The sequence below is a fragment of the Exophiala mesophila genome (assembly GCF_000836275.1).
Source record: "Exophiala mesophila strain CBS 40295 unplaced genomic scaffold supercont1.6, whole genome shotgun sequence".
Lineage (NCBI taxonomy): Eukaryota > Fungi > Ascomycota > Eurotiomycetes > Chaetothyriales > Herpotrichiellaceae > Exophiala > Exophiala mesophila.
The window spans coordinates 1151268-1176914 of NW_015622509.1; the positions used below are offsets into that span (position 1 = coordinate 1151268).

The following is a 25647-nucleotide window of genomic DNA, read 5'->3' on the forward strand; positions in this document are numbered from 1 at the left end:
GTTTTGTCCCTTAAGTGTCTGCTTGGTCATGTGCATTATCTCCTCCTTCCACATCGTGACGCGACAAAACCATTGCGGATGATACTTCGTCAGCGTTGTACTGACGGTCGCAGGTTCCAATAATGATCTGCATTGCTCGAGTTCAAATGCACCATGGGGGCTAGAACTTCAGACGAGAAAACAACAGGCCAGAAGCTGGCATAGATGGACGGGCCAAGTCTGGCGACCATTTGAGAAAACGTTATCAAGTTGGGAAAAGTCATTGCCGTTTATTGCATTCAATCCTTGCGTGTGAGTTGGGGCTCAATCAAGCTTTACCTTACAGCACCAACGAGTCAAGTAAGCACCCAAAAAAGCTAGATTCTGGGGAGGGCGGAGGGCGATGCACAGATTCGCAACTTCATTACAGATTTAGTCAGGGATGACAAGCAGTTGGAAATCAAAATCCAGGATCCTTGGCAGTAATTAACTCACGTGCGAGTAATTACCGCCATTGACCGTTTGACCGCCGCGGGACCGTCCGCCGAGAGCAATGACATCACGCTTTTCAACGGATTTCAGACTTCCGCCCCGAGACTTCAAGTATGTATTTCCAATTGCTTAGAGATAAATGATCTTCGCAAAGAGAGTTTGACTTCGCCCAGAGATACTGTTGCACTCGCAAAAAGAGTTTGGTATACGATACATGACATTTGGATGGGACATGAGGTCCACCTCATATCCATAGACGAAAAATGCCCAGAAGACCTAGATGCTTGACCGTGGAAACCATGCACAGGAAGATACGGCAGATCACAAATTGGGCGTAGGGAAAATGAAGCCACCAGTGCTACCCTCGACTTTCTTCGACGGACAATCCCCCCCTCGCCACCACAAACCCCTACCTCGCTTCTGTCGACAGGAAACCGACGGAAAAGTGACGGAATTCATTTGCTGTGGTACTTATCACCACGCTTCACCCCTCTGATCTCTCGCTCTTCCGGTTCTCACATCTTGTCTGGGTCAAAAGAAAAGGACCGAACCTGTGCAATATCTCGTGTGATTACTTACGCAGGAAGGCAAGGCAAGGGTCTTGCTGTTGCGGAGCATGAGCATTCAAACTCTCCAACAAAGCAAACACAAGACGGAATTGCTGGCCCCAAAATGTTCCGTCGAGATGGAACCTAGGTCAAAGTTTACTGGTGATGTCCCAGGTTTCCAAAAGACTCGCTGACCTAAGCCTGCAAGTAAATACTGTAACCGCCAACACAAGAATGTCCATGACCTGTCAAGTTGTCATCAGCCTCGTCATGGTTAAGTCTACCATCGGGACGTCCAAGCCTGGGCATATCTAAGGTACTCATAACTTACGGAGTACTGGGTCGGGTGGGCTTGGGCGTCGCGCTAGTCACAAATCTCCTCTCCTCCTCCCGTCCCACGGCTTTCAAATCCCCTCGCCTGTGCCGTCACGGCCGCTTGGACGAACCGAGTCCTACTCAAGCACTACTGGAAGCCCGAGAGGCCCCCTCGGCCCCAGGCGCACCCAAACCATACCCTACGCAGTAATGACGGCTACTGTTCGCAGTAATTTCTACAACCCAAGCAACTCGACTTCCGCGCCGGGGTCCAAGAACGCTAAGCCCATATCGTGAGCCCTATGCGAAACATTCTACCCTTACGGCTAGGTGCACGGATGACGCTCCTGGTAGGCTCAATTCTCTTTTTTTCCCTTGTGCTTGTGCAAGCCCCCGCGCCATGTCTTTTTCGCACGAGACAATACCATTGTGTGTATTTCCAAGCTTAGTGTCAGCAAGCGATCTTGTTGTGAGGCCCATCTTTTACCCAACCTTGACCCATTCAAGTCCGCAAACAGCGGTACCGGTATTGACCGTTGGAAATCATGCCTTTGCATCCAATGATATTCGTCCAACGAATTTCAAAAACCGGTTAGACCACGGTCTTACCCTATAGTATTATCATGCATGGAACGCGATGGTTATGAAATCATTTCCATGGAAACTGTGGAAGCTGACCTAACCATATGGAAATCGATATAGAATCTGCCATCACCTTCTCGCCTTTGCAGCATGACTCAAATTCTCCATATAGTCACAGCTGTGGCGCCCCTTTGCCGACATGGTCACCCTCGAGCAGCATTGTCCTATTCCGGACTTGACAGAGATCCACCACTTTCAGCACTCAATGTCCAAAGACAAGAACGACACAGACCAGCCAGCACCCTTTCGCGGTGAGTTTTCATTCGTGAACAAGGACGCAGGCAACATCGACTCCAAAGAACACAATGCTGCCGTCTCATGGCATGTTATGAACCGTTATGAGAGGTGGAAGAAACAAGAGCTAGCCAAAAAGCTCCGCGCCTCTGCCAACGTCCCAATCGGAGCACTCTCTGAGCCCTCTCTAATCCCTCAGCAACAAGTCCAGTCCAAGCCTGGGTCATCACAGCCTCCGCCCACTAGTCGGCCACAGCAATCATCTGTACGTCGCTTTCCATCTAACGTTCGTCAAGCAGGATTGACCGACTATTCCCAGACCAGGACAATACCTACAACGCCTTCGTTTGGATTTGACCCATGGACCGCAGAACCAGTCCAATTGGGATATGCTGGCCTCAGCTCAGGGCAAGGTTCCAGCAGCGGAATCCAAACGTCTGCCGCTTCTACGCCGTCCACTCATTCCAGCTTGCTCAACGATGAGCCCTCGGCGGTCATTGCCCCGATGCCAGGCTTTCTAAATCTCACAGACACCAGCTTCGACGAATCAATCGGCTCCATCGGATCTTTAGTTAGCAACCTGATTTCCTTTGCCTATGAGGTTTTCATCCCACAACTGTGGCCCAAGGAGTCGGAGCGATCGAACCATACCTACGAGCTTGCCCGGAGTTGGGACGACGCTTCCTTTGTCAATCAGGATATGTGTTACTTCAATGCTTACCTCAGCCTACTCGCGGCTTCAATGGCTACAGCCAGTGACGATGAATCGCTTCTCTACCAAGTACGCTCTTTCCAGGGTCCGGCCATGACAGAGTTGCGCGCACGAGTAGCCCGTCAAGGAAGTCAAGATCTCATCACTCTAAAAGCAATCCTAAAGTTATTCTCTTCCGAGACCATTGTTGACAACACCTCGACCGCACGCATGCACCTCAAGATGCTTCGCAATCTAGTTAACGGAGCTGGGGGTATCATTTTACTTGACTCTTGGTTTCGAGAAGATCTTCTCTCTTGCGATGCATATTTTGCACTGAAATACGAGACGCGACCACTTTTCCCAGCGCAGGAATGGACTCCTGGACCACTCAGTCAGCCCTGGAAAGCTCGATTGATGTCGGCCGGAATCTTCGGCGATCATGCCGCTGGCATCGATCCATTGATCGACCATCCAGTATTGAAGGCCGTTATGACCGACCTGCGTGAACTTTTCAAAACCAACGAGTATACCCAATCACACGATGTCCCGGCTGACGATCAGCTCCTCCGATGGCAACGAATTCGCACTTTCGACTGCATCTCGAGGCTTGCTGATCACTATGTCAACTTGGCCATTTATCCCCATCTGTTTAGCCGGCCGCTCTGTCAAGCGTATGCATGCATTGCGACGGCCCTTGTTGCCAACATGGTCTTGGGATCGCCGGAACCCGTACGATTTGGATTGAAGCTGTTGAATGACCTCCGCAACAAATTGGTTCAGAGCGAGAGTGAGGAGGACCAAGGACAATTTCGACGACTTCGGTTGTGGGCCTTTTACGTAGGTTTCATGGCGGAAAAGGTGCACCCAGTTGATAAAAGTCAAGCTGGTTGGTTCGAGAGGAACTACCAAAGCCACGCCGCTGCCTTGGGCGCTTCAGCTTGGGAAGACACCAAACGTGTGGTGAGACAGTTCTTGTACTCGGACAACCTCCACCAGGAGATCACGGCGGGACGAAGTTATCGATCGGTGGACGCGAGGCAGGGATACTATGCTGCATCTGGCTGTAGCTGGCGAGAACCAATGCTTGATACTGGCCTCGTCGGTACAAATGAATCTGAGCTTGGAGGCAATGTGGGAAGTGGGAAGCAGCCAGCTGCGGGTATCTGAGGGCATTGAGAGCAGATGACTTCCAGCATACGAAGGCGTCGGACACACGTTTAGCCGTGCCAGCGTACCAGCGTACCAGACGCACGATGGGTCGGTTGCAGGCCTGGGGCATTTCGCTTTTAGGCACGGTACGCACCTATCAAAGACCCGAGGCCCCTCGGCCACATGTAAGTCAAAAAAGCCAACGGAGTTCGGGCATGATAGGTAGGCCAAGACCACCCTCTAGGATCGACATAACTATCACCCAGCCTTTATGTCGGGACGAACGACTGGCACTCGCAGAAAACTCCTCATGCATGCGTCATGAGGGTGCTGTATGAATTTTGAGGCATTTGTTGGAGTTCAATAGGAGATACCAGGCTGGGGAAAGTACCGCAATCAGGTGTGGACATTCAATTGACGGATCAAAACTCATAGATAACGTTCTCAAATTCCAACATGAACCTTACATCGAGCTACTGCCACTCCATCAAATCTGATCCATGCTTCATCTCCCTGTTTATCATGCTACGCCAACTGGCCAGCGACCAGATTCTGTGCTCCTTCCTCCTCCCCCTCCACCCTTTGAGAGGAGAGGCTAATCCTGAATAGGCAATATCAGGTCTCTCGGCAATGTTTCCTCAATGATACCTCACTTTTGTGTCATCAGCAACCACCATCGACATCAACAGATGTCTCACCAAAGTCTCTTTGGCTGAACGATATTTGACCCAAGTCATCCCTTGGGTGTGATCAGAGATTAGATCTCACGCTGTCCAGGTTAGCCGTTTCCGTTGCGGTCATTCTGCGCTTCAAATGCGAACGGCGCTTGGTCCACGACTGAGATCTCAAACTTGTCTGCGTCTCCGTCTCCCATCGCCCCGATCACCTCTCTTCCCACACCAATGTGTCACAGCTCAACAGGAGTCACTACCTAATGCTCCATCACTCCGCGCACACTGCTGCTACTCGACCAACACGTCAGCTGTGCAGAAATGGCCCCTCCGCGACCTTCGAGACATCTCTCGAAAGACTCCGCTAATCTTTCACCTGACCTCCGATAATCCCTACTATAACCTTTCAATTGAGCACTACATCCTCGTCAATTCCGATCCTGCATCGCAAATCCTGTTATTCTACACCAACCGACCATGCGTGGTTATCGGGCGCAATCAGAACCCGTGGTTGGAGACAGACTTGGGTAGGTTGAAGGCAGGCCGCAGGATATCCAAGACCGACAATGTAAACAAGGACAGTCTAGATGGCCCTCTCGATCTGGTGCGGCGACGCAGCGGTGGAGGAACTGTGTTTCACGACGACGGCAACCTGAACTATAGCGTCACCGTCCCCAACACGGCCAAATCCTTTACACGGTCGCTTCATGCCGAAATGGTCGTCCGGGCTTTATCACCTCTGGCGGCGCGTCTTGGATTCACCGATCTCAAGGTCAATGACCGCAACGACATTGTCATGCGCTCTAAAGAATCTTCCCCACAAACTTCGGCCTCGCCAACGTGGCTCAAGGTCAGTGGCAGCGCATACAAGCTCACCAAAGGCCGTGCTCTCCACCATGGCACGCTCCTGTTCTCAAGCCCAAACCTGTCCAAAATATCATCTCTCCTACGAGGTCCCGGCCACGATTATATTCAAGCCAAAGGCGTGGAGAGCGTGCGCAGCAAAGTCGGCAACCTTGCATGGACCGACAATCTCGATCAACGAGCTCAGACCAAACAAGTCATTACTGAAGCCATCTGCACCGAATTCTGGGACATGTACGGACTGGACTCCGACCAGACACGGATTCCACGCCAAGTAGGGTACAACGAAATCTATCTCGATGGAACTGAAGCCGACGAGCGACAGAATCCAGATATCGCAGCTGGAGTTGCCGAATTATCCACGCGGGAATGGACCTTTGACCAGACTCCAAAATTCGACTTCACCAGTCCTGTGGTCGACGGAGTCCAGATCATGTTCCACGCTGATCGAGGTGGACTGTTACATCGTATCTCGCTCCATCGCACCAATGGCGATGCTGACGTAATCGTGCGTGCTCTCGATAAGGATGAGTTGAAGCGACGTCTGACTGAACACCCTGGCCCTAGCCATGGCAATGGCAATAGTGACGCCACACTCGGTCATGTATCGCAATTCGTCCAAGAAGCTGGCCGTATTCGTACCGTCACTAATTGGAAGGGACTTCTCAATGCGTTGTTTGTCGACCCTGCTGTCGATAACGTCGACATCTATATTCCAGAGGCTTTGATACAACGTATCGAAGAGATCTTCCCATATATATCCGTCGGCTCTGAGATGAAATAGGGTAAAGAAGCATCATGAGAAAAGTATTGGCCCTCTTCAAGATCGTTGAGGGGGGGGGATTGGTTGCAAATTACAAGACTTAAAAAACAGGAAATCAGAAAACAGTACTGGCAAATAGATACAAACAATATGTAGATATGTAAATGTAAATGTATATATGTATACCCTTATGGTGTCCATGATGCCCTGGTGGTCCAGAATGTATAACAACTACTCATTGACTCACTTCATAGATCGGTGACTTGTGTCTAGTGTACACAGTGCTAGGGAACTTTTTCTATTTTATTCCCTCTATCATATCTCCGTCGAATGTGTCTCCTGCGTAATCGAGAATGATTTTGGTATTTAGGGAACCTAACAGTATGCCATTAAGATAGTGTGCGATTGAAATAGCCCGGATCGGTTCAAATTCATCAGAGAATTGTGCGATTCACGTCTCCTGGGACAAGGCCATTCGTATCGCCGTCGTTGTACTATATGTAATATGTTTTATGCTTTATTTCTCATGTCCTGACCTCTCTTGGGGCACAGGCAATGCGCCGCAGCACAGATAAGCTATACAGTATGTTTATAGCCGCCGTTAATGTCAGTCGTCGTCCACATCCGTAGTCATTCTCACTGGGATCTCAAATTGTTCCTTGTCGACTGCCTAGTTGCATGACCGGAGTGTCAATTCAGCAACATCGAATGTCCAGTTGCATGACCCGGAGTGTCAAATCAGCAACAGATCAAATGCTTCTTTCCAACCCAGCGTCTCTGACATGAATCATTTCCGAAGTGCATTTCACCTGGTGTTCGCACAATCAACATGGACAATTCCAAGGTATTTGTACAGCTTTCACTCGCGAATTAGACCCTGTTAGTGGGCGAATCACCATATCCTCCAGAGGTTCAGCTGATGACCTCGATCTTGACAAGCTTCTTGTTCCTGAGGATAAACCTCCACCTGATCCCACTTCTGGTATCGCGGTCAGGACGGCGCACAATGAGCCTGATTTTGAGTGGGCCCATTCGAAGGGCCCACCTTCTTTGAATCCTTTCCGAGCGACGAAGGACTGGACTCATGGTCAAAGTCGCTGGATATGCGATGCTCGCGAAGTCTTTCTGTTCCTTATCAGCGCTCATCCAGGACAAAAGTACACAAGAGCGATTCTTCAGCGCCTGACAGGGTTGGCCAGGGCGGGAGTCAGAGGGATGAGACCTAGGAACAGAAAGAACGAGGTAGCCGGGAATAAGTCTGCTTACCGAAAACGAGCCACGCACGCTTCTCTGTGAGAACAGGTTAAAATCCTAGGAGGTCGCGCAAGCAATGATTTAAATGAAGGATGGAGAAGGGGCGGTCGAAAATGTGGTCGGTATGTGCTGAACGAGATTGTGGAGGAGGAAACTTGCGTTGGAATGATGAAGTCTCGATGCGGCGGGATATATAAAAAGCGGAAAGACGCCAAACTCAGTTCTGAGTCAAGAATCCGATGATTCTGATCTTTGTTTGCGAGCCAGAAAAAAGAAGACAACATCACGCCGGTTCGTTTGTCGTTTCCTCGTCGGTCCCTTGCTAATCCCAAGTTGTCCGTGGGGTTTGACCTCCCGAAGGTGCTTTGTTTGGCGAAACAGTGGTTATACAACCGCGATGAACATTGTTCCAGCGGGTCATAGCAGATGGGCACAAAAGTACATTCAACAGCGTGCGCCACAAAGGGGATAACCTATCGGGAGCCAGTGTGCCCACTGGTGGTCATTCTGGTAAGTTCCGAACTATTCAGTCTAGGGCCTCGTTCCAGAAATTCCTTAGTGGTCAACCAAGAAGAAGAGGGTGGCTAGGCGATCCCGGTCCTCATCATAATCGGCAGAACCTTGTCCTGTAAGTTTTTGTAAATGTCCAAAGTGCCAACCATGCCGGGCCACTTCTTTGCCAGCGTGTTAAGAAGAATGAGGCAGGTGCCTGAAACATCGTGGATCCCTGAGAAATCTACCGAACCATCGTGAGAGTCTGCACTTAGCTCCCGCGAGAAGCTGACCACCGGCAGGCGAGCATCGATGGCAAGGAGGCAGTGTGCCATGATGGCCATCGACGCGGAAAAAATATAGTGGGCCGAGATCAGCGTGACCGGATACATACCCCACGTAGTGCCTTCGGTGCCCCGGAAAACCTTTTTATAAAATTCCACCACATTGACGGCGGAGCGATAGCTTTCGAGGGGTATAACATCATGAGAATCGGGAGGAAGAACAGGGTCCTTTGTGGCTGCCAAAGCACGTAATAGCAAAGGTTGGAAGAGAAAACAAATCGATGAATCAAAGCTAATGTCGCAAGTCATGCTACCCATGCCCAGGCCGGTGTCGAGGAACTGTAGTTCTCTGCGCCAAGCGAGAATATGTTCTAGGCTTTGCTCGTACCAAAGGCGGGGCAGATTAGGAGCAATGGCTGGAAGATAGAGCTCACGAAAGATCTCAGAGCGAAGATATGCAAGGCGATAGGAGTGGGAGGTTAGGATGAACTGAAGAGTATCGGGATCTGCGAGAGCTGATTCGTTTAGAGAGGCAGGATATTCTGCTGTGATGATCTCTTCGGTAAGATCCGAAGGACGGCCTAGATGTTGGCCGACGGTGCGCTCGACTGAATAGAGGCCCCAAAAGGTTGATCGTCGTCTCCTTCTTGCCTTTTCGTCTTCGTACTCGTCATTAGGCTCTGTGTGGTAGCCAAGTTCTACGCTCAGGCGGCAGGCAAAGTCCAACAGCTTCCAGATATCACCTCTTCGAGGGTAGAAGAGGGCAAAGAGAATGAGCAGAAGTAATGCTTCAAGAGCGTCGGCGGAAATGTCAGAAGTGACCTCTTCGACATATTGAACTGCTTCGGTGTAGTAAGCGGTAGCTTCAGCCTCGTACAGGGATTGATGTCGAGACTTGTTGGCGGAGGCGATGGCGCAGATCATGGAGATACGGAAAAACTGATGAGCTTCCTTGCCCGTGAGGTATTTGACACCCATTCCAGCGTGGCTTAGGTAGAGGTCAAGGTCGGTGGAGACGTCCTGGCGGTCAAAACAAACGACAAGTCCATTTGTGGTGGACATATAATAGTCGACCAACATGTCGACTTCAGTGCGAGATGGGGGAGATGTCCGTTGAGTAGATTCTAAGAGTTCGGTCGACTGAGCATTCAGCCAGAATTCAGGACCGGCATAGTCAGGGTGCTGGACCATAGAGCCCAGCTTGGCCTGGGCGTGAACCAAGACTTCAACGGCAAGGGCATAAGGAGAGGAACTGCCCAGGAACTGCCAACAGGTGGGATTTGCATGATTGACAATGAAGTGTTTGTCAAAGGAAAGGTCGGAGGTGTAGGTACCCCATTCGTTGGGAGGGGGCTGGAGAAGCTGGCTCGAAGTAGTAGAGATATTGCGGTGGTGCTGGGGGATGGGAAAAGGGTCGAGGGGTTCCGCTGAACCATTGACAGTGGCCTGGACAGAACGTAATCGTCCAAGGCGAGTGAGCAGTGAATGGACGTAGCTCCGAGGGAGAGTCTGCTGCAGAGCATGATCAAAGAAAGTACACTCTGCCTTTCCTTTTTCACACAGTCGACAGGCAGGCAGGTTGGTGTCGCATTTTCTACGAAGTCGACGACATCGTTGACAGGTAGGTAAGAGGCGGGTTAAGTCAGCTTCGGAGATGGTCGTGGTGTCGGGGTCCATGGTCAATGACTGGGTGATCAAGTCCGCGGTGGCTTGAGAGAGGCGTTGGAGGTTGAATTAGGACTTGTGCGCTGTTGTCATCTCACAGCCTTGCAGAAAGCCGAGACATTGAGATCGGACGACTGAAAGACAGGTAGGTGGGCTGATTCTGGATGTCATGTCCGTAGACTTGAGACAACAATAATAGTGATGATGGAATCTGAACAAGAGAGACACGAAGGCTGAGTTGAGATTGAGAGCGAAAGGCCAATGAGGGGGATTCACGCACTGCGCTCCTGCGTTGTTGGAGGCCGGGTGCCTGCCGGTACGATAGCCGGTCAAGCCTCAAGGAAGGAGCGACTGGCTATCAACACCAACACCAAATGGCAGGAACCAGCACAACTAACAAAGGGAAGCTACGACCCCCTCTCCATTTCCATATCCAATGCACCTGCTATATTAGGTCAAATCTGAACTGGAAGGACCAAGTGCTGCTGCCCTGTCGTGACTGCCCAGTTTGCCGGTGCCTGCGACATCTCCAAAATGCCAACTCAGTATCGTATCTGCACCTTGTCCTTCGAAGCTATCTTATGTGTCTTAGACACTTACAGAATGTTTACGAGAAGTTTACTCGAGGGCATGAGCGGCCTTACTCCGTAGAGGTGAGTACGGACTTCGGACGTCCTATTCTTGGCCAGACGTGGACCAGATTGTTCAGAAGCGCATATGCAGGTAGCCCTCGGCCAATCCATGCTCCCTGTTCAATCTCAGCTGCCTAACTAGGACAAGCAGAACCATGTTACGGGCTTCTAATGGGGGCATCGAGTCCCCCATCCCCTAATTTCCAACCAAACTTGTCCTTGAAAAGGCGTTGCCGAGGGCCAGTCGGGCTCCATCTGGCTACAATTGCCCCCTTGCCATAGGCTGGATGTTGGCCACTGGCTACTGCGTCACCACCCATGGCCCAACATGCGACATAGGCGGGGAATGTCATCTTCGCCCTTGTTTTTTCATTATCGATCTATCATCAAAAAACACCTCAATGAGATAAGAGACGACTGAGCTCTTATCAAGGCTCGTACAACCTCATCTTATGAACTGATGATTACTGACTTGCTAGTCTCAGCACCCGCTACAGGCTCGCTCACACCTTGTGTACTCGTATCACAGGTCCTCTGTTATCGAAACAAGAATACCCATACGCTCCCGTATCTATCCTACCTACCTGGTCAGGTGTTTCATGATAACCGACCCTCCTCGCTGACGCCTTCTTCGCTTCCCCCCATCCTCGAAACGGACACATACATACTTGGCTAGTCATATCCTCGGTGATTTGACCACCGAACCCCCCACCAAATCTCTCCAAGAAATACATCTTTCGACTACCATTACCTCGTCGTCGCTGTCCAGGTCAGACGCCCATCCACCTGATCTCGGTTGGGAACAACCTTCGTCTCCTCGGCATCGTGCCATGGTCTGACTCCACTTCCCAACATCATGGCCGAGTGTCGCCGCTCTGTTCTGTCATGCGCTCGGTGTCGGCGGCGCAAGATCAAGTGCGACCGAGCCATTCCTTGCGGCCAATGTATTTCTGCAAAGTCTGATTGCACTGGGTTCAGCTCCAAGGATCAAGATCCAAACATTCCTCGCAGCATAGTCCAGCACTTAGAGGCAGAGATTGCAAAGATTGAAGGCGAACTCGCCCGCAATGGCCATCTTGAGGAACTCAATGCCTCCGACATCCTCGCTGGAATGCCCACAAATGACGGCATTCCCCTCGAAGAACACGGCGCCGTACTTCCCATCCTGGATCTGCCCCAACTTGACGCAGAGTCGCCTAGATTGTCTCTCGCTGTCGACATTCCGCCTGCAGTACCTGACTCGCAGCGGGACACCTCTAGGGACGAAATCATGTCATGCGGAGAAATTCAAGCCATGATCTTCGCCATCTTACCAACTGGACCCGGAGTCACTGATCTTATCGCTCGAGTCCGCATGAGCCTGACTCCGTCGACCGCTGTTGCATCCGGCTCACCACGCGATGCCCGCAGGAAATCAATATCACGGGCTAGCAACGAAGTCAGCTGTAACATGCTCAAGTCGATTCCTGTCGCCATCCTACGATCTCTTATCAAGAAATACATGACTCGAGTATATCCCATCTACCCAATCCTCCATGCGCCGACTCTATGGAAGCAACTTGACAATGTTGTAACCAAACTTCAAGAACTCCCCGAGCGCCATCGCACCGTGCCACCCTCATATGATTTTCTTATTGTCTACCTAATGTTGTCAATCTCTGCTACTTTGGGCTCCTCCCGCACCGGTCACGAAGCCAAACACATGGTCTTCTCGGGTAGTCTGTTTGAAGAAGGCATCCAGCACCTTTCTGACAAAGCAAAGATCCCCTCGGATCTGGCGGGCATTCAAGTCACGTTGATGGTGCTTCAATATGCATCCATCAATCCGCGCCTCGCCAATGTTTGGATGCTGACTGGCGCCGCAATGCGGGCTTGTCTTGAGCTGGGCCTCCACCGGGAGGCCCCAGAGGCCCTCGCCTTTGACCAACTCACCCTAGACCTGCGACGCCGGGTGTTCTGGTCAGCATATAATTTCGACCGCGCCATCTGTTCAGCTTTGCAACGCCCTCTCAGCATTCCTGATCAGACTATTGATGCTCGATTCCCTTCTATCCTAGATGATCGACACATTCATCCCACGGGCATTGATCCCACTGGAACCGAGACGAAAATTCACATGCTTCGCTGGATTCATTTCCGAAGATTACAGTCCACCATGACAGAGGTCCATTTCCAGGGCAAACCCCTGGAACAAGGCCAAACTTGGGAAGACTGGCTGACGGCCATGGAACGGCGTCTCCAGGCCTGGTATGAGGATTACAACGACGGCCACGAACTCACCGAGTTTACATTGGCACATGGACTGACTAACCTTCATCGTCCCTCCCCACGTGTCCCCATGCCCGAGCCAAGGTCGTTGATGGTGGCCTTCGAGGCCGCCTGCTCATCAGCCAAATTTCTGCGGGATCACATCCTCACGGGATTCTACCGGCGTTCGTGGCTGATTGCCCACCACGTATTGGAGAATAGCATGGTTGTTCTCTTTTGTCTGCGTCACGGATATGACACTATCAGTGGCCGGTTTAGTGCTCAGCAGATTTTCGAAATGACAAAGGTCTTTACCGCCAACTTTTTGGCCCTCGCCGCACAAGGGTGGAACGAGGTGAGCAATTATGCGGGGATATACGAGAGGCTGCTTGGGCCTTTACTGGAGTCGGTCTTCAGCAACCGCCCACCCTCTCTGGCGTCGTTCGGTCCAGCACAAGATGCTGAACTGACGCGCCTTTTGTACCCCGGGCCTGCACAGCTTGACAAACTCCGGTTCGGTAGTCGGCCTGGTCACGGAGATGGTGGGGTCAACATGTTCGATGTTGCAACCTTGAATTGGGACGACTTCTCCATGAGTGATGGCAGAAGCGGGAGTGTTGACGGCTTTGTGGCGGGATGGGACCTATTTGATCCGTCGAGCACAATGAATGGAGGCCGCAACTCCGCTGCTCATGATACTGTCTTTGGCATGGCTTAGGTTGTGTGACGGAAATACATAACCTTTTATCGATCGTAAAAAGTTTGGCGCCCCTGAAGATATAGCATGGATAGCTGGTGCAATTGAAATTCTCTAGGTCATTGTTATATGAATACCTAAACACGTGTTCCAAGTTGGTAGTTTGTCTTCAGGCAAAGCCGTTGTCTGACCATCAATTAATTCATTCCACCACAAATGCTTCCCTCTATCATGCCTAATCCGGGTAAATATTGCAGTCTGACTAAAGCGCACTGTTGCTTCCCGGCTATCGCAAAAAACAAGAGATTCAGACGCCGATCCATCTCCACCTCCGCACTCATTGAAACCTCGAGAAGCTGTTGGGATCCAGTTCGAGCTTTTCCTTCTTCCTTGTAACCAACACTTCTTGCAGTCCTTCCACACACCCAAAACAAAATCTCTTTGGCCCAGCATGTGTTAGTTGCTGTGTGTACTTGATTGCGACTCCCTCTACCGACGAACCCCCGTCACCTGAGCCTCCAACCTCAGCATGGCAGCGATAACAAGACTATTGGCGACGATGCTGACCTCGACTGAGGTGGCTGCGGCGTCAGAAATCCCACTCACCACCCGCGAGGCGCTCTCAGGTATCTTTGGGTCCATCTCGCTCTCCTGCTGGCTGTTCCTGCTCCTCCCCCAACTCCTGGAAAACTACCGCAACTCCTCCGCCGAAGCTATCAGTCTCGCCTTTATATTTGTCTGGTTCATCGGCGACGTGGCCAACTTCGCGGGTGCCATCTGGGCAGGCCTAGTCCCCGTCATCACCGCCATTGCCGTCTACTTCTGTATTGCCGACGGAGTCCTCATTGGACAGTGCTTATACTACGGGATCAAGAATAAGAGAAAACAAGGCAAAGCCCTCCTAAGTGCTCGTCCATCTTCTGCTGGGGCGTCATCGTCCAGTGCAGCACCGGACGGACGAGTAGGTCAGCAAAGTTCTCGCGTGCCAGATGAGGAAGAGCCACTCTTGAAACGGGCCAACAGTATTACGATCCCTGGTTCGGCCGACACTCGTCGGCGGAGCAGTGCCAGTGCTCGTCGGCGCAGGAGCAGCGTAGCCAGACAGGATGACCAGCTAGCCAAGATCCTGGAGGAGAGTGACGAGAACGGTGCTCAGCTATGGTTCAAGAATGCGATGAGTATCATGGCCATTGCCGTGGTGGGTGCGGCTGGCTGGGCGGTCGCTTACGAGTCGGGGGCTTGGAAACCCTCGCCGACGTCTGCGGATGATCATGGAGAAGAGATGGCCCTCGGTGCAGAGATTTTGGGATATCTGAGTGCGGTTGCGTATCTCGGTGCTAGGATCCCGCAGATTGTCAAGAATGCGCGGGATCGCAGTTGTGAAGGTATGCTACTCTCCCCGGACTTTGAGTTATTTTTAAGGCCAATGGCTTGCCCCGTCCTGCGATACTGACTAGGATCTTGCACAGGTCTATCACTCTTGTTCTTCATTCTGTCCCTAATGGGCAATCTCACCTACGGCGCGGGGATTCTGTTCCATTCGACCGAGTCGACATATGTAATGAAGAACCTGCCATGGCTGATTGGAAGCCTGGGAACCATGGCGGAAGACGTTGTTATTTTTGCACAGTTCCACATGTATAGGGTGCAGGACACACAGAATGCTGCGGACGAAGCCATCATCTAATTGTCTGGGGGGATCGTCTGTACTTGTAACCAGCAAACTTGGAATGGGATTGGACTTGCAGGCGTTGGCTATAGCAGGACAAACATTATGAGGTCTGTCATGGGACTACAGACCCGCTGTCCTTGTGAGTTTGGTTTGGAATAATGCATCTTCGGTCAGTCGAACCTAGGGTATGAAGTTGAGCGCGTGTGCCATGGATCTCCTGGCATTATTTCAGTGGCTGAGATTCATGAAGCGATTGGCCAGGCACTGCCAGTCGTGTTCATCAATTAATTAGGATCAGTTCTCATGGTGTACAACGTACAGGATGATTGATAATGGTTTGCATGAACTGTGCATAGCCGAGAATTGCCATGGCAGAGAACAGTTCTCTCTCGGCCTAGATGTCGTCAACAGATTTCCGTCCAGTTGGACTTGAGACTGTTCCACAAGTGTTCGCCAGGCCAATAGAGGAAGAAAGAGGAGGCAATCATGTATGTATGTACGTTACAGTAGAGGATGACATCGGCAGTTGTTGAAGATCTACATCAAATGCACATCCATGTTTGACTATGAAGCCTTCAGACGTCATACTACAGTTTCTAGCACGCCTGGTCACCTTGGAAGCCATCAAAGCCAGGTATCCTGGCATATCAGGACAATTTTACAACCCAGTCAGCAATCAGCACCAGTTGCCGGGACATTAACAGTACTCCGGTATGACGAGCAACCACCATGACATCCCCACGTGATTGCTAGGATGAAACTTGATTTGCAACACCAGTTGCAACGGGGCCCGGGGCTTACGCAGTCTCATTCGTCTGCCAGATTTGATGGTCATTTTAGCTGAGGGCGAACCTCGAAACCTGGCCCATCAGTCGAGTTGATCCAGGTTCGCTTGCAGCGGTGAGCCACCAAGTCCCCATCGTGTCTCCTGTTCTCCTCATCTCCTTACAGTGCAGACGGTAGATCGCCCGAGGCTGGCTGCATCGTTGTTGTTGTCATTTGGGAAACCAGGAGCATCTCTCTTGTGTACTGAAAGCCGCTTGCTCGGTTTCATGTTTTGGGAGTTTCTACGAATCACTTCTTACCATGATTATTGTCATGATGTCTAGACTGCTCTGAAGTTGATGTGTAACTTGTCATAAGCAATGTGGCTGGCTGGCAGCCGAGTGTACCAACTCTTGTTAAGCGTAGGCGGGCACTAATCACTAGCATTGCCCTTAAAGAGCCATGATTAGGCGGTGGCCGTCATGCTAACATGACTGGGTCCCGGGGAGGGCTAGGCGGGAGGCTCCGGTTGACCAGTAGACTGCAATAACCGCCTGGGGGCAGTGGGTTTCTACGCAGAGTCACGACCCTCAAACAAACGCCCCTCGGGTGCCACCCTCAATGCCCGCACGGCCAGTCAGAGACCTAATAATACCTAATTAGTGACAGTCACAATGTGCACCCATCACTCTCCCAAAGGACGCCCCCAAGGCCAGGGTCACGCTGGGTAAGAGTAACAATGCCCGCTGCCAGAAACCAAGCTCGGACCTCTTTTTTTTGTTCCCTTTTTCCCTCACTGGCTTCTTTTTCTTCCAAACCATGTGCCTTGAGCCGGCAAACTAAACTGCAACCTGCACAAGAAAGTCAACAATCTTGCGTGTCCGTCGATCCACTTGCACTGCCTGCTACACTCCCACACTTCCTCACTCTCCCCTACTACCTACTTACTGTTCACTACTATTCCATCCTATTCCTTCTTTCTTCTAATTCCATCTCCTCTTTGTCTCATCAATCCCTTTTCTGAATCACTAACAACAAAATAACCTCTTCTTTTCAAAACACCTTTATTCAGCGTGTCCCTATTGCCTCGCCCCACCCGCAGTTGGACACTCAGCACGCTCGCTTGCTCGCTCGCGCTCTTCTTCGGCCAGACAACACTCGTTAGTCAGAGAGTTTCACACCACTCGTCACCACAACCGGTTCTTCCTTTGCCGCTCCCTCTCCATCCTTGGTCCCTTGACCATTATCTTCCTCGCTCCTCCACCAGAGTTCGATCTCAAGTTGGACCTCAACACATTAACACATCAACATGCACAAACCATCGTTTTACATCGCCGCCTTACTGCTGGCTTCTGCATCCGTGGCTTCCGCTGATCCCTTAGACGATGCTATTGCCCTCTTCAGACGTCAGACTGCGAGTGCGTCCACGGGCGTCAGCAGCGAGAGTGACACTATTACCTCCAGCGATCCTACCTCCACTCCTACTAGTACACCTTCTACCACCAGCTCCGTTGTGACTGAGTCAACCACCTCAACCATCACTCTATCCACCGCTTCTACCACAGTCATCACTGAAACTTCCACTTCCACTTCGACAGATCCCACAGGCAGCGAGACCATCACCACCACTGAGACATCTACCATCAGCACCCCCACCCCAGAGTCGACCTCCAGCCAGACCGTGATCACCACTACCTCGTTCCAGGATGTCATAACCACCATCACCACTGTCACCGATGGTTCTACTCGACAAATCACTAGTACAGGCAGCACTGCCATACCAGTGACAACTACTGCTGGTTTGTCAGGCGGCGATGGCAACAATGGCGGTTCGGGCGGTCTTAGTGACACAGCGAAAAAGACCATTGGAGGCGTCGTTGGAGGTGTGGGTGGTGCCTTGTTGCTGGCTGGTCTAGGATACACTGCATGGCGCATTTGGGGCAAGAAGAAGACTCTACACGACGATGACTTGTATGACCCCAACCTCAACCAGGATAAACTCAGTGCCACCACCGGCTCTGACAGCACTCCTTTCCGATCCAATTTGGAGCAGTATCATCAACCGGGTCCTGTCAACACCGCGTCCAATTTTTAGCTGAACTACTTCAGCTCCGTGTGGTTTCTCAGACTGTTACCAGCACCATCAGCAGAAGTAGCATCACGATCATAATGAACCCTCTGTCCACATTTAGCGAACAGGAATCTCTCCAAGCTACGGAGTGGATTCATTTCACATTTTCCAGGCGTCATACCAATCTCGGGGCGGATTGTGCGGTGCGCGATACCGCCGTTGTTTTTGTCAAGATATTCATGGGCATAATTGAGGGTCTATGGCACCAAGTATTACGGGATCCGGGATCCGCTGGAATTATCACGCGGCCATCTTGCTTCTCACTGAAGTGTACATACAACCCACGGTCGATATGGTGTGGAGGGCGGACTCGTGGCTAAAGTATGTAACAATAAAAAGCCATTCTATGTGAACAGTAGTCTTTCATCCGGCTCCAGAAGCATTCTTGAAAGCCACGTGAGATTCAACAGTGTGAGTGTACTGTACGACTCGTATGCATACGCATGCCCCAACGAAAATCCCTCTCGGAAAATTCCAATATGCTTTCTCATTCTCTGTTATTGGATCCACCGTCAGACCTGCTTCCAAGCCTGATGACATGTGCTTCAGTGTGGCTGAGTCTGCACAAAGAGACTCTTTTTACTGGTCCATATTCTGTAGTCAGACCCAACCAGGCAGATTCTTTTCCCCGGTCTTCGCGGTACTCAAACTCTGCACAATATGTCAGACGACGGCTTTATCCTTCCAAAATCTAACCTAAAAAGCACTAGTGTATCACGCCCACTCTCTCTCCGCGCCTCTTCTCTGAGCGCGACTCGCGTCACTCATTTAATCACTACGAGGACAGACCATTCCAACTATCAGGCGGGCATTGATCACTCAACCTACCTACCTGTACTCTGCCTCTGGACTCACCATATACACTCACCATTCTTTGATCATTACAGCGACGACGACGACGAGGTGACAGCAACGAGTGTACAAAGAATCCCACCATCTTCTCTCTCACACCATGTTCACCTTCTCTTCCCCAATCCACTCGACTGAGAACTTCTATCCATTCAACACGTCCAACACTCGGCAGATATCACATCCAACAACCCCTTCACCATTAAGAACATCCAAATATGCCAACCTCATGACTCCTCCACCATCAAACCATAAGAAACTCTCACCAAACCCCCTCTCCGCCACCACGCCTCGATCCTCCTCCACATCATCTTCCTCCTCCTCCACCAACAATAGATTCATGCATTTCTCCACTCGGGCAGTCAACTCAACTCCCGCAAATACACTCGCGCGACATGCGATACAAGGTCGCGAGCAGAAAAGAACCGAATTCCTCGACCGGATCAAGCGACGGAGAGACGATACCCGCACAGACGGGACAAATGATCAAGTGTTAAGAATGGATTTTGTGCGAGAGCGCAGAGGCTGGGAGGAACAGATGAGGAAGGTGGCTATTCTTGAGCAAGGTGCTTTGACGGAGCAAGAGGAGGAGGAAATGGACGACCAGTCTTATCAGGAAGAGCAACAACCAGCCACCATGGATATGGAGGCTGAAACCGACATGGATGCTGAATTGTCTCCCACCGAGGAATTTGACATCGAAAACCATGTTGACTGGCCAGGGTATCTCGATGACCGTCAGAACCAGCGGGAATTTCAGGACGATGATGAGGATAATGACAGTTTTGATCTGGACCCGGATGAGTTTGATAGGTTCTTCGTCGAGGCTTTGTCGCAACAACATCAACATCAACATCAGACCAGTGATTCGGGTGGATGGTCGACGTCTCAAGAACAACAGCCTCCATCGCTCACAGGACAAAACCACCTGCAGCCGGACCTGCTCGCCCAAGCTCAGGCTCACGCTCAGACTCAGGCACATCAACAGACACAAGCACAGGATCTTGAGTCTAGCATGGACTTGTCATGATGATCATAATGTTGGTATTACGACGCTTCTGACACCTCTGTCTAACACGACCCTGTGGGAAGTATACCTACTTATAATCCGTGTTTTTCTGTTTGTTTCAGGCCCACGTATAGAGGCAATGGAAGATTACAGTTGCATAGGGTTGACTAGCTGATTAGATCTGGGACACTGGAAGAATTTCCTCGGGCTAGGTATAGAAGGTCGTGCCGGGGAGGCCTACAGGCAGACAGGAAAACAGGCAAATAGACATTAGGTCGATCGATTTTTTAGACCTATAATAAATAAATCTCAGAATCAGCAACACTTTCTCTCTCTTTTTTTTTCCATGTGTCCCGTGTCTTCTCTGGTTGACGAGATAATGCGAGGGACGGTTGAGCAGTAGATGGCGCCTTTTGAACCAAATGGATAGATATATCTTAGGATATCAACTGCATGCTACATGCATATATATATCTCTGTCTATTTTGACTGATTACCACTCACTTCGCAGTCCTTCCTTTTAGAACGTGACAGGCTCACACGCACAAGCACAGGTGTCCCAATCACCAATGCCCAATGCCCAATGTACTTCATATCTCCCAGTACATGCTCATACTAGTACTTTTGAAATCATTGAGTCGGGCACCCCTCCTCTGGCCCTTGACCATCTTCACCCAACCCACCTAGTCCCGGCGGCATACCCATTCCAGGGAATGGATTTGCCACCAAATCTTCAGGCGGTGCGCCCAAATCCTGCATCTTCTGCATTTTCTCCCAGATGAATTCTCGATCGGCGCCATTGTCGTCACTATACGAGGCCTTTTCGAATCGAGCGACGATCTCGTCCACAATGATCCGTTGTTTGGAGAAGCGTTCGTGCTCTGACGCGGACAATTTGGGTGGTTGGTTGTTCGTCAGCCATGATGGGTATTTCTCGCTGAGTTCCTTCATCGGTTCATATAGTAGAGATTTGTGGGTTAGTTGTTCCATCATTTGCAAGAACATCTTGGATACGTCATTGTCGCCATCACCAGAAGATGGGTCGCCTCCTGCGCCAGAGGCTTCCAGTGCGCGTAACATCTCGGCGAGAAGGTCTTCTTCTGATTTCTGGCTCGATTTCTGTGTTGCGCTTGTAGCTGCGGCGGACGAATTTTCCATCCGCGACAGGGTTTGGAGGATGGTTGATTCGAACGAAGTGTCTGCTTTGGGGGAGGCCTTGGCCTTGGATTTCGACTTCGACTTTGACTTTGTTTTTGTTTTCGAGGCTGATTCAATTGACTCGGCTGTTGGTGCCGATTGAGATGGTTCGGCTTCTGAGGGAGGTAGGGGTTGCGAGGAAGAGGGTTGCGACGGTGGGGCGGCCGCGGCGGCTGCTGCTGCTGAGGTCGGTGGTGTCTTTGTCCGCTCCTTCTCACTTTCGACTGCGTCGACCATCTTGTCACCTACATCCTCACCCATAATAGCTCGCAGCATGTCTTCCGGTTTGATCCCTTGGGCCTCCATCCTTCGAGTAAATTCCTCCAGCTCCTGGCCCAACTTGGCAATATCTTCAGGTGTCGCCGCTGATGCAGCAGGGTCTTGGCTGAACTGGGACATGACACTCGACATCTCAGCGGTTAGACGGGACATGAACTCTTCTTCGTCTTCTCCTTTTGACGGCCCAGAAGGGATATTGATGTTGGAAGGTAGTGCCGTGCTTGGTGGTGCCTGTGAGGCCTTGGCGGATGAGGAAGGGGACTGTTGCACTTGCGAGTGTGCTTCATCGTGGCGTGCTTGGGTGTTGGATGCGGTTGCTGCGGAGAACTGGTCGAGTACATCTATAGCATGAGAATGTCAGTTTCGTGGCTAAATGGCATCTCCGAGGCTCTGCCACATACCATCGAGGTCATCAAAGTCTGGATCTGAGTCGTCTTCCACGGTAGCGTCAGGTGGTTTCGTTGTTTTTGGTTCAGTCGCCTCTGCCATTGTGAGGCTGGCGACAGGAGTTTGGACAATAAATAGCAAAGAAAGGGTACGTAGATGTCGTAGTTCTCTAGCCAAAGGCTGCCTGCCTGAGTAAAGGGAGTGTTGAATGTGTAGGCGGGGTATTTGATTGCCCAAGGCAGGTTCAGTTGTAATCCAGGACAGTGATCAAGTAGACCAGTGGTGGGGTATATGAAGGAGGGAATTAAGACGCTCCAATCGCTGAATTATCTTGGAGAAATCTATTTCAGACCCGCGATCGTCACGGCGTCGAGCAACTTGGATGGTGGTGGTGGGAGGACGAGCCAGAGCCACAGCCAAAAGCCCAATTCATTCCCGCAGGCCGAGGCTTTTCAGTGTTCAATAGACATTTTTGGCGTATTTATTAGGCATGTTTTGTATTTCTCCCGATTCGGTTTAGAACCCCTATCAAGCTAAGCTAAACTAGGAAGTATATCATTCGGGCATCTTTTTTGTCGTCAACTTCCAATCCATCAACAGGATTGTGAGACCTGGACATCGGTATTTAAGACTTCTGTCGGCCCGCTTCGATGAGCCGTAGATTTGTCTGTCGGCTGCTGTCCCAGGTACAGAGACAAAGTCGCCTTTGTCATGGGTTCTTAAAGTTACCCCCTCAGCATCAATATATTCGCCAGATCTCTGATTTTCGAGCCACCAAGCAAAGCTCCCCACTAAGAATACTGTTCTGTGGCTCAGACACGTTCAGTATACATTCACTGAGGGCATTGTACGAAGCACAGAAATCAGAAACCGCCAATATCATCTCAATAGATGTTGTCACCAAGCCAGACCGAAGCTATGGACGGGACAACAAAAATGTCTATGTCTCTCCTATCAAGCAAGAGGCACTCTCACTTGGACTTCCCATACACCAGATAGCCACCTTCACTGGCTGGCAACCCCCTGTGTACGACTCAACATTCAATCCTGATATAAATCTGATCGTCGCCGTGTCCTTTGGTTTGCTAATCCCCAGGAGGATTATCAATGGTGCTGAGTACGGTGGATTGAACGTCCACCCTTCAATGTTGCCCGATCTTCGAGGTGCAGCTCCTCTCCAGTGGACGATTATACACGGCTTGACCACCATGGGAGTGTCGGTGCAAACTCTGCACCCAACCAAATTCGACGCCGGTGTAGTGCTTGACCAGACCCCTCAACCAGGAATCAAAGTGCCCCGCCTCGACACCGTCACTCCTGACGACCTCATCCCCATCCTAGCTCCACTAGGAGCATCCATGCTGGTCGACGCCATCAAAAATCAACTCTACGTTCCGCCATATTCTCCAGTCAAGTCACCGCTGCGCAAAGACGAAGCAAAGTTGGCACCCAAGATCACCACTGAAACATGTCAGGTCGATTTCCAAACCATGACGGGAGAGTATTTATTACGCTTGACCCGGGGGGTGGGAGCTACCCGGCAACTTTGGATTCAAGCACAGTCGATTGATGGCCAACAGCATACGCTGAAATTGTTCGATTTAAGAGATGCCACGGAGCATGAGATTCCCCTAGATATACGGAAGTTGGTATCGTCCATCCCTATCGGGCTTCCCTACTCAATTGTCCACCGAAACCACAATGTCTTGAATTGCCAGAACCCCCTTTTCGTCAATGTCATGTCAGAGAAACCGACCCGCATCCGTACATTATGCATCCCTAACCTGACTGTCGCGGGCAAGTCAAAAGCTCCAGCGGCCCGTGCAGCAGCTGGATCGAATTTCTTTGTCATGGCCGCCAAAGTCGATGCTCACATCTTGTACACATTTGCGGATCCGGCAAGCACTCAGGTGGACGCGAACGTGGAAGCGACATCTATCGGATAGCCACACCAGCATCTTCTTGGTCAGCAGGTACCTTTGTTTCTATCATCGTATTCCTTACCGACAACAGTCGACACTCCGGTCTGAGATGAGTTCTTGGCTAGAGAAATAAAAGCATCTGCACAATCGTCGAGAAATGTCTGATGTGGCGATCAGTAAACGGCCTCACCACTGGCGGCAGGATCAGTATACCTCGTGTTTCAACGCTGCCATGTTTTTAATGGCCTCAATCCTCTCTTCAGAGTATTTCAAGCCCTTATCGACAATTAGTCACATTTAATCCACCGGAGGATCGGGGTTGACGGCATCGCAGGCTTACCCATTCGGTCAAGAGCAAGCCAGGCAGCACAGCATTGACGCGGACTTTAGGGCCCTGTGTAGCAGCAAGACATTTCATGAGGTGGAGTCCAGCAGCTTTGGTGACGCTGTAGCCCATGCTACTTCCGCCGAGACTGATTCCCTGGAGGTGATTTCAGCTCAGAAGTCCATGATCTCAGAGGGGGACATACTGCAATAGACGAGGAGATAAGAAACACCCCACCGTCAGGATTGGCATTGAATGTTGGGAGAGCAGACTGCATCAAGACGAGTTGTGACATAACATTGGTTGACCAACACTGGCAGTGTCAATAGAGTGGCATCGCCTTACTAGACAAGTACCCACCTTTTGCCATTCATCGTGCGACAAGTCATTGAGGTCGCCAAAATTGGAAAAGCGAGTCCAGCCAGCATTGTTGACGATGATATCGATCCCCCCCAGCTGTTCGATGGTTTCCTTGACGACCTGTTGGCAATCTGCAATGACACCAATATCCTAGGAGCTGGATTAGTCGGAGGCCATATCTGGATGGACTCAAGGGAGACCCAACAGCTTGAAGGACAATAGCCTTGACGCCATAGTCTTTTGCGACTTTCTCGGCGACCTCGACGGCTTTGTCTTTGCTCGCGACATAATTGACAGCCACATTGGCTCCTTCGGCTGCGAACTTGTCGACGATGACTGCGCCCAAGCCCCTACTCAGAAGGTCAAGATCTTGTGATGGCAAATTTGAAGGGTGAAATTTACCTTCCGCCGCCGGTCACTAGAACATTACGACCTTTCAGAGAATAAGGCATGGCTGAAGCCAAATATCGCCAGTTGATTAGCTTACTAGAGGGGAATTGAAGGGGATGACAAAAATTTGGAAGTCGACTATAAGACGGAACTGGGTTGACAGGACTGTGTTGGACTCCGGATGGGATAAGAGAGATTGGTTCTTTCCACTGTACGATGTTTACTTGGAGAGGCTAATAAGGTATCTATTTTGATGTTGGTCAGATTGGAAAATGGTCTCACGAGAATCAATCACTCATAGAAGATTAGAAGATTAGTGAACCGATCCGATCTACTTACTTAGGATACACGGCTGTTTGAACGGGACATCAAAGCTGGATGCGGGGTTCCCCAGAGCTCTTGTACCGACCTCGATGGAGAGAACCGCGGCAACAAGGTACATACCTATTGTAAAATGTGGACATGTACTCTTATGCCGTCCCCTCCCTCCCTTGGGGATGCATACCTATTTCTCCCCTCAGTGCCGTGAAAGACCGACATACCCACACCATGCGGCCGAGGCGTCGTTTGTTATCCCATCCGCACCTGCGACGCGGAATAATTCTGACTCTACATGTTCCAATAATTAACAGTGCTTTTGTACCGACTTTCTGTCAATTCCGCGTCTGTAGCCATGCTTAATAAGCTAATTACTGGCTATCACAGCATCTAACATGAGCACGCATGAGGTAGGTACTGA

At 50.8% G+C, this 25647-nt stretch overlaps 10 protein-coding genes across 11 annotated transcripts; 7 read left to right on the forward strand and 3 right to left on the reverse strand.

Annotated features, from left to right (window-relative positions):
* Positions 1-2115: 2115 nt before the first annotated feature.
* Positions 2116-4071, forward strand: PV10_08332 (uncharacterized protein; the record flags this gene model as incomplete). The annotated part of the gene is made up of 1 exon (XM_016373334.1): positions 2116-4071. The coding sequence occupies one exon, from the start codon at positions 2116-2118 to the stop codon at positions 4069-4071; it is 1956 nt and encodes a 651-aa protein (XP_016220245.1).
* A 795-nt stretch (positions 4072-4866) lies between these two features.
* PV10_08333 (uncharacterized protein) lies at positions 4867-6372 on the forward strand (the record flags this gene model as incomplete). The annotated part of the gene is made up of 1 exon (XM_016373335.1): positions 4867-6372. The coding sequence occupies one exon, from the start codon at positions 4867-4869 to the stop codon at positions 6370-6372; it is 1506 nt and encodes a 501-aa protein (XP_016220246.1).
* Positions 6373-6813: 441 nt separating this feature from the next.
* PV10_08334 (uncharacterized protein) lies at positions 6814-10275 on the reverse strand. Its single transcript, XM_016373336.1, has 2 exons — positions 7618-10275; positions 6814-7476 (listed from the first exon to the last, which is right to left on the reverse strand). The coding sequence occupies exon 1, from the start codon at positions 10056-10058 to the stop codon at positions 8190-8192; it is 1869 nt and encodes a 622-aa protein (XP_016220247.1). The 5' UTR covers positions 10059-10275; the 3' UTR covers positions 6814-7476; positions 7618-8189.
* A 225-nt stretch (positions 10276-10500) lies between these two features.
* Positions 10501-13821, forward strand: PV10_08335 (uncharacterized protein). The gene is made up of 2 exons (XM_016373337.1): positions 10501-10769; positions 10827-13821. The coding sequence occupies exon 2, from the start codon at positions 11535-11537 to the stop codon at positions 13641-13643; it is 2109 nt and encodes a 702-aa protein (XP_016220248.1). The 5' UTR covers positions 10501-10769; positions 10827-11534; the 3' UTR covers positions 13644-13821.
* A 137-nt stretch (positions 13822-13958) lies between these two features.
* On the forward strand, positions 13959-15853 carry PV10_08336 (uncharacterized protein). The gene is made up of 2 exons (XM_016373338.1): positions 13959-15007; positions 15092-15853. The coding sequence occupies exons 1-2, from the start codon at positions 14152-14154 to the stop codon at positions 15307-15309; spliced, it is 1074 nt and encodes a 357-aa protein (XP_016220249.1). The 5' UTR covers positions 13959-14151; the 3' UTR covers positions 15310-15853.
* Positions 15854-16843: 990 nt separating this feature from the next.
* PV10_08337 (uncharacterized protein) lies at positions 16844-18545 on the forward strand. Its single transcript, XM_016373339.1, has one exon. It carries the CDS (start codon positions 17369-17371, stop codon positions 18152-18154), a length of 786 nt encoding a protein of 261 aa, XP_016220250.1. The 5' UTR covers positions 16844-17368; the 3' UTR covers positions 18155-18545.
* A 387-nt stretch (positions 18546-18932) lies between these two features.
* Positions 18933-20368, forward strand: PV10_08338 (uncharacterized protein). The gene has a single exon (XM_016373340.1). The coding sequence runs from the start codon at positions 19143-19145 to the stop codon at positions 20067-20069; it is 927 nt and encodes a 308-aa protein (XP_016220251.1). The 5' UTR covers positions 18933-19142; the 3' UTR covers positions 20070-20368.
* An 89-nt stretch (positions 20369-20457) lies between these two features.
* On the reverse strand, positions 20458-22320 carry PV10_08339 (uncharacterized protein). The gene is made up of 2 exons (XM_016373341.1): positions 21926-22320; positions 20458-21865 (listed from the first exon to the last, which is right to left on the reverse strand). Exons 1-2 carry the CDS (start codon positions 22011-22013, stop codon positions 20679-20681), a joined length of 1275 nt encoding a protein of 424 aa, XP_016220252.1. The 5' UTR covers positions 22014-22320; the 3' UTR covers positions 20458-20678.
* Positions 22321-22561: 241 nt separating this feature from the next.
* On the forward strand, positions 22562-25212 carry PV10_08340 (uncharacterized protein; the record flags this gene model as incomplete). Its single annotated transcript, XM_016373342.1, has 2 exons — positions 22562-22597; positions 22649-25212. The coding sequence occupies 2 exons, from the start codon at positions 22562-22564 to the stop codon at positions 23855-23857; spliced, it is 1245 nt and encodes a 414-aa protein (XP_016220253.1). The 3' UTR covers positions 23858-25212.
* Positions 23473-25270, reverse strand: PV10_08341. Of its 2 annotated transcripts, XM_016373344.1 has the most exons (9): positions 25248-25270; positions 24921-25153; positions 24724-24868; positions 24519-24668; positions 24364-24471; positions 24174-24314; positions 24047-24109; positions 23916-23994; positions 23473-23869 (listed from the first exon to the last, which is right to left on the reverse strand). In XM_016373344.1, exons 2-9 carry the CDS (start codon positions 24968-24970, stop codon positions 23847-23849), a joined length of 759 nt encoding a protein of 252 aa, XP_016220255.1. In that variant the 5' UTR covers positions 24971-25153; positions 25248-25270; the 3' UTR covers positions 23473-23846. The 2 variants fall into 2 exon arrangements, with proteins under 2 accessions (XP_016220255.1, XP_016220254.1); XM_016373343.1 differs by having other exon boundaries at positions 24921-25270.
* Positions 25271-25647: the final 377 nt, after the last annotated feature.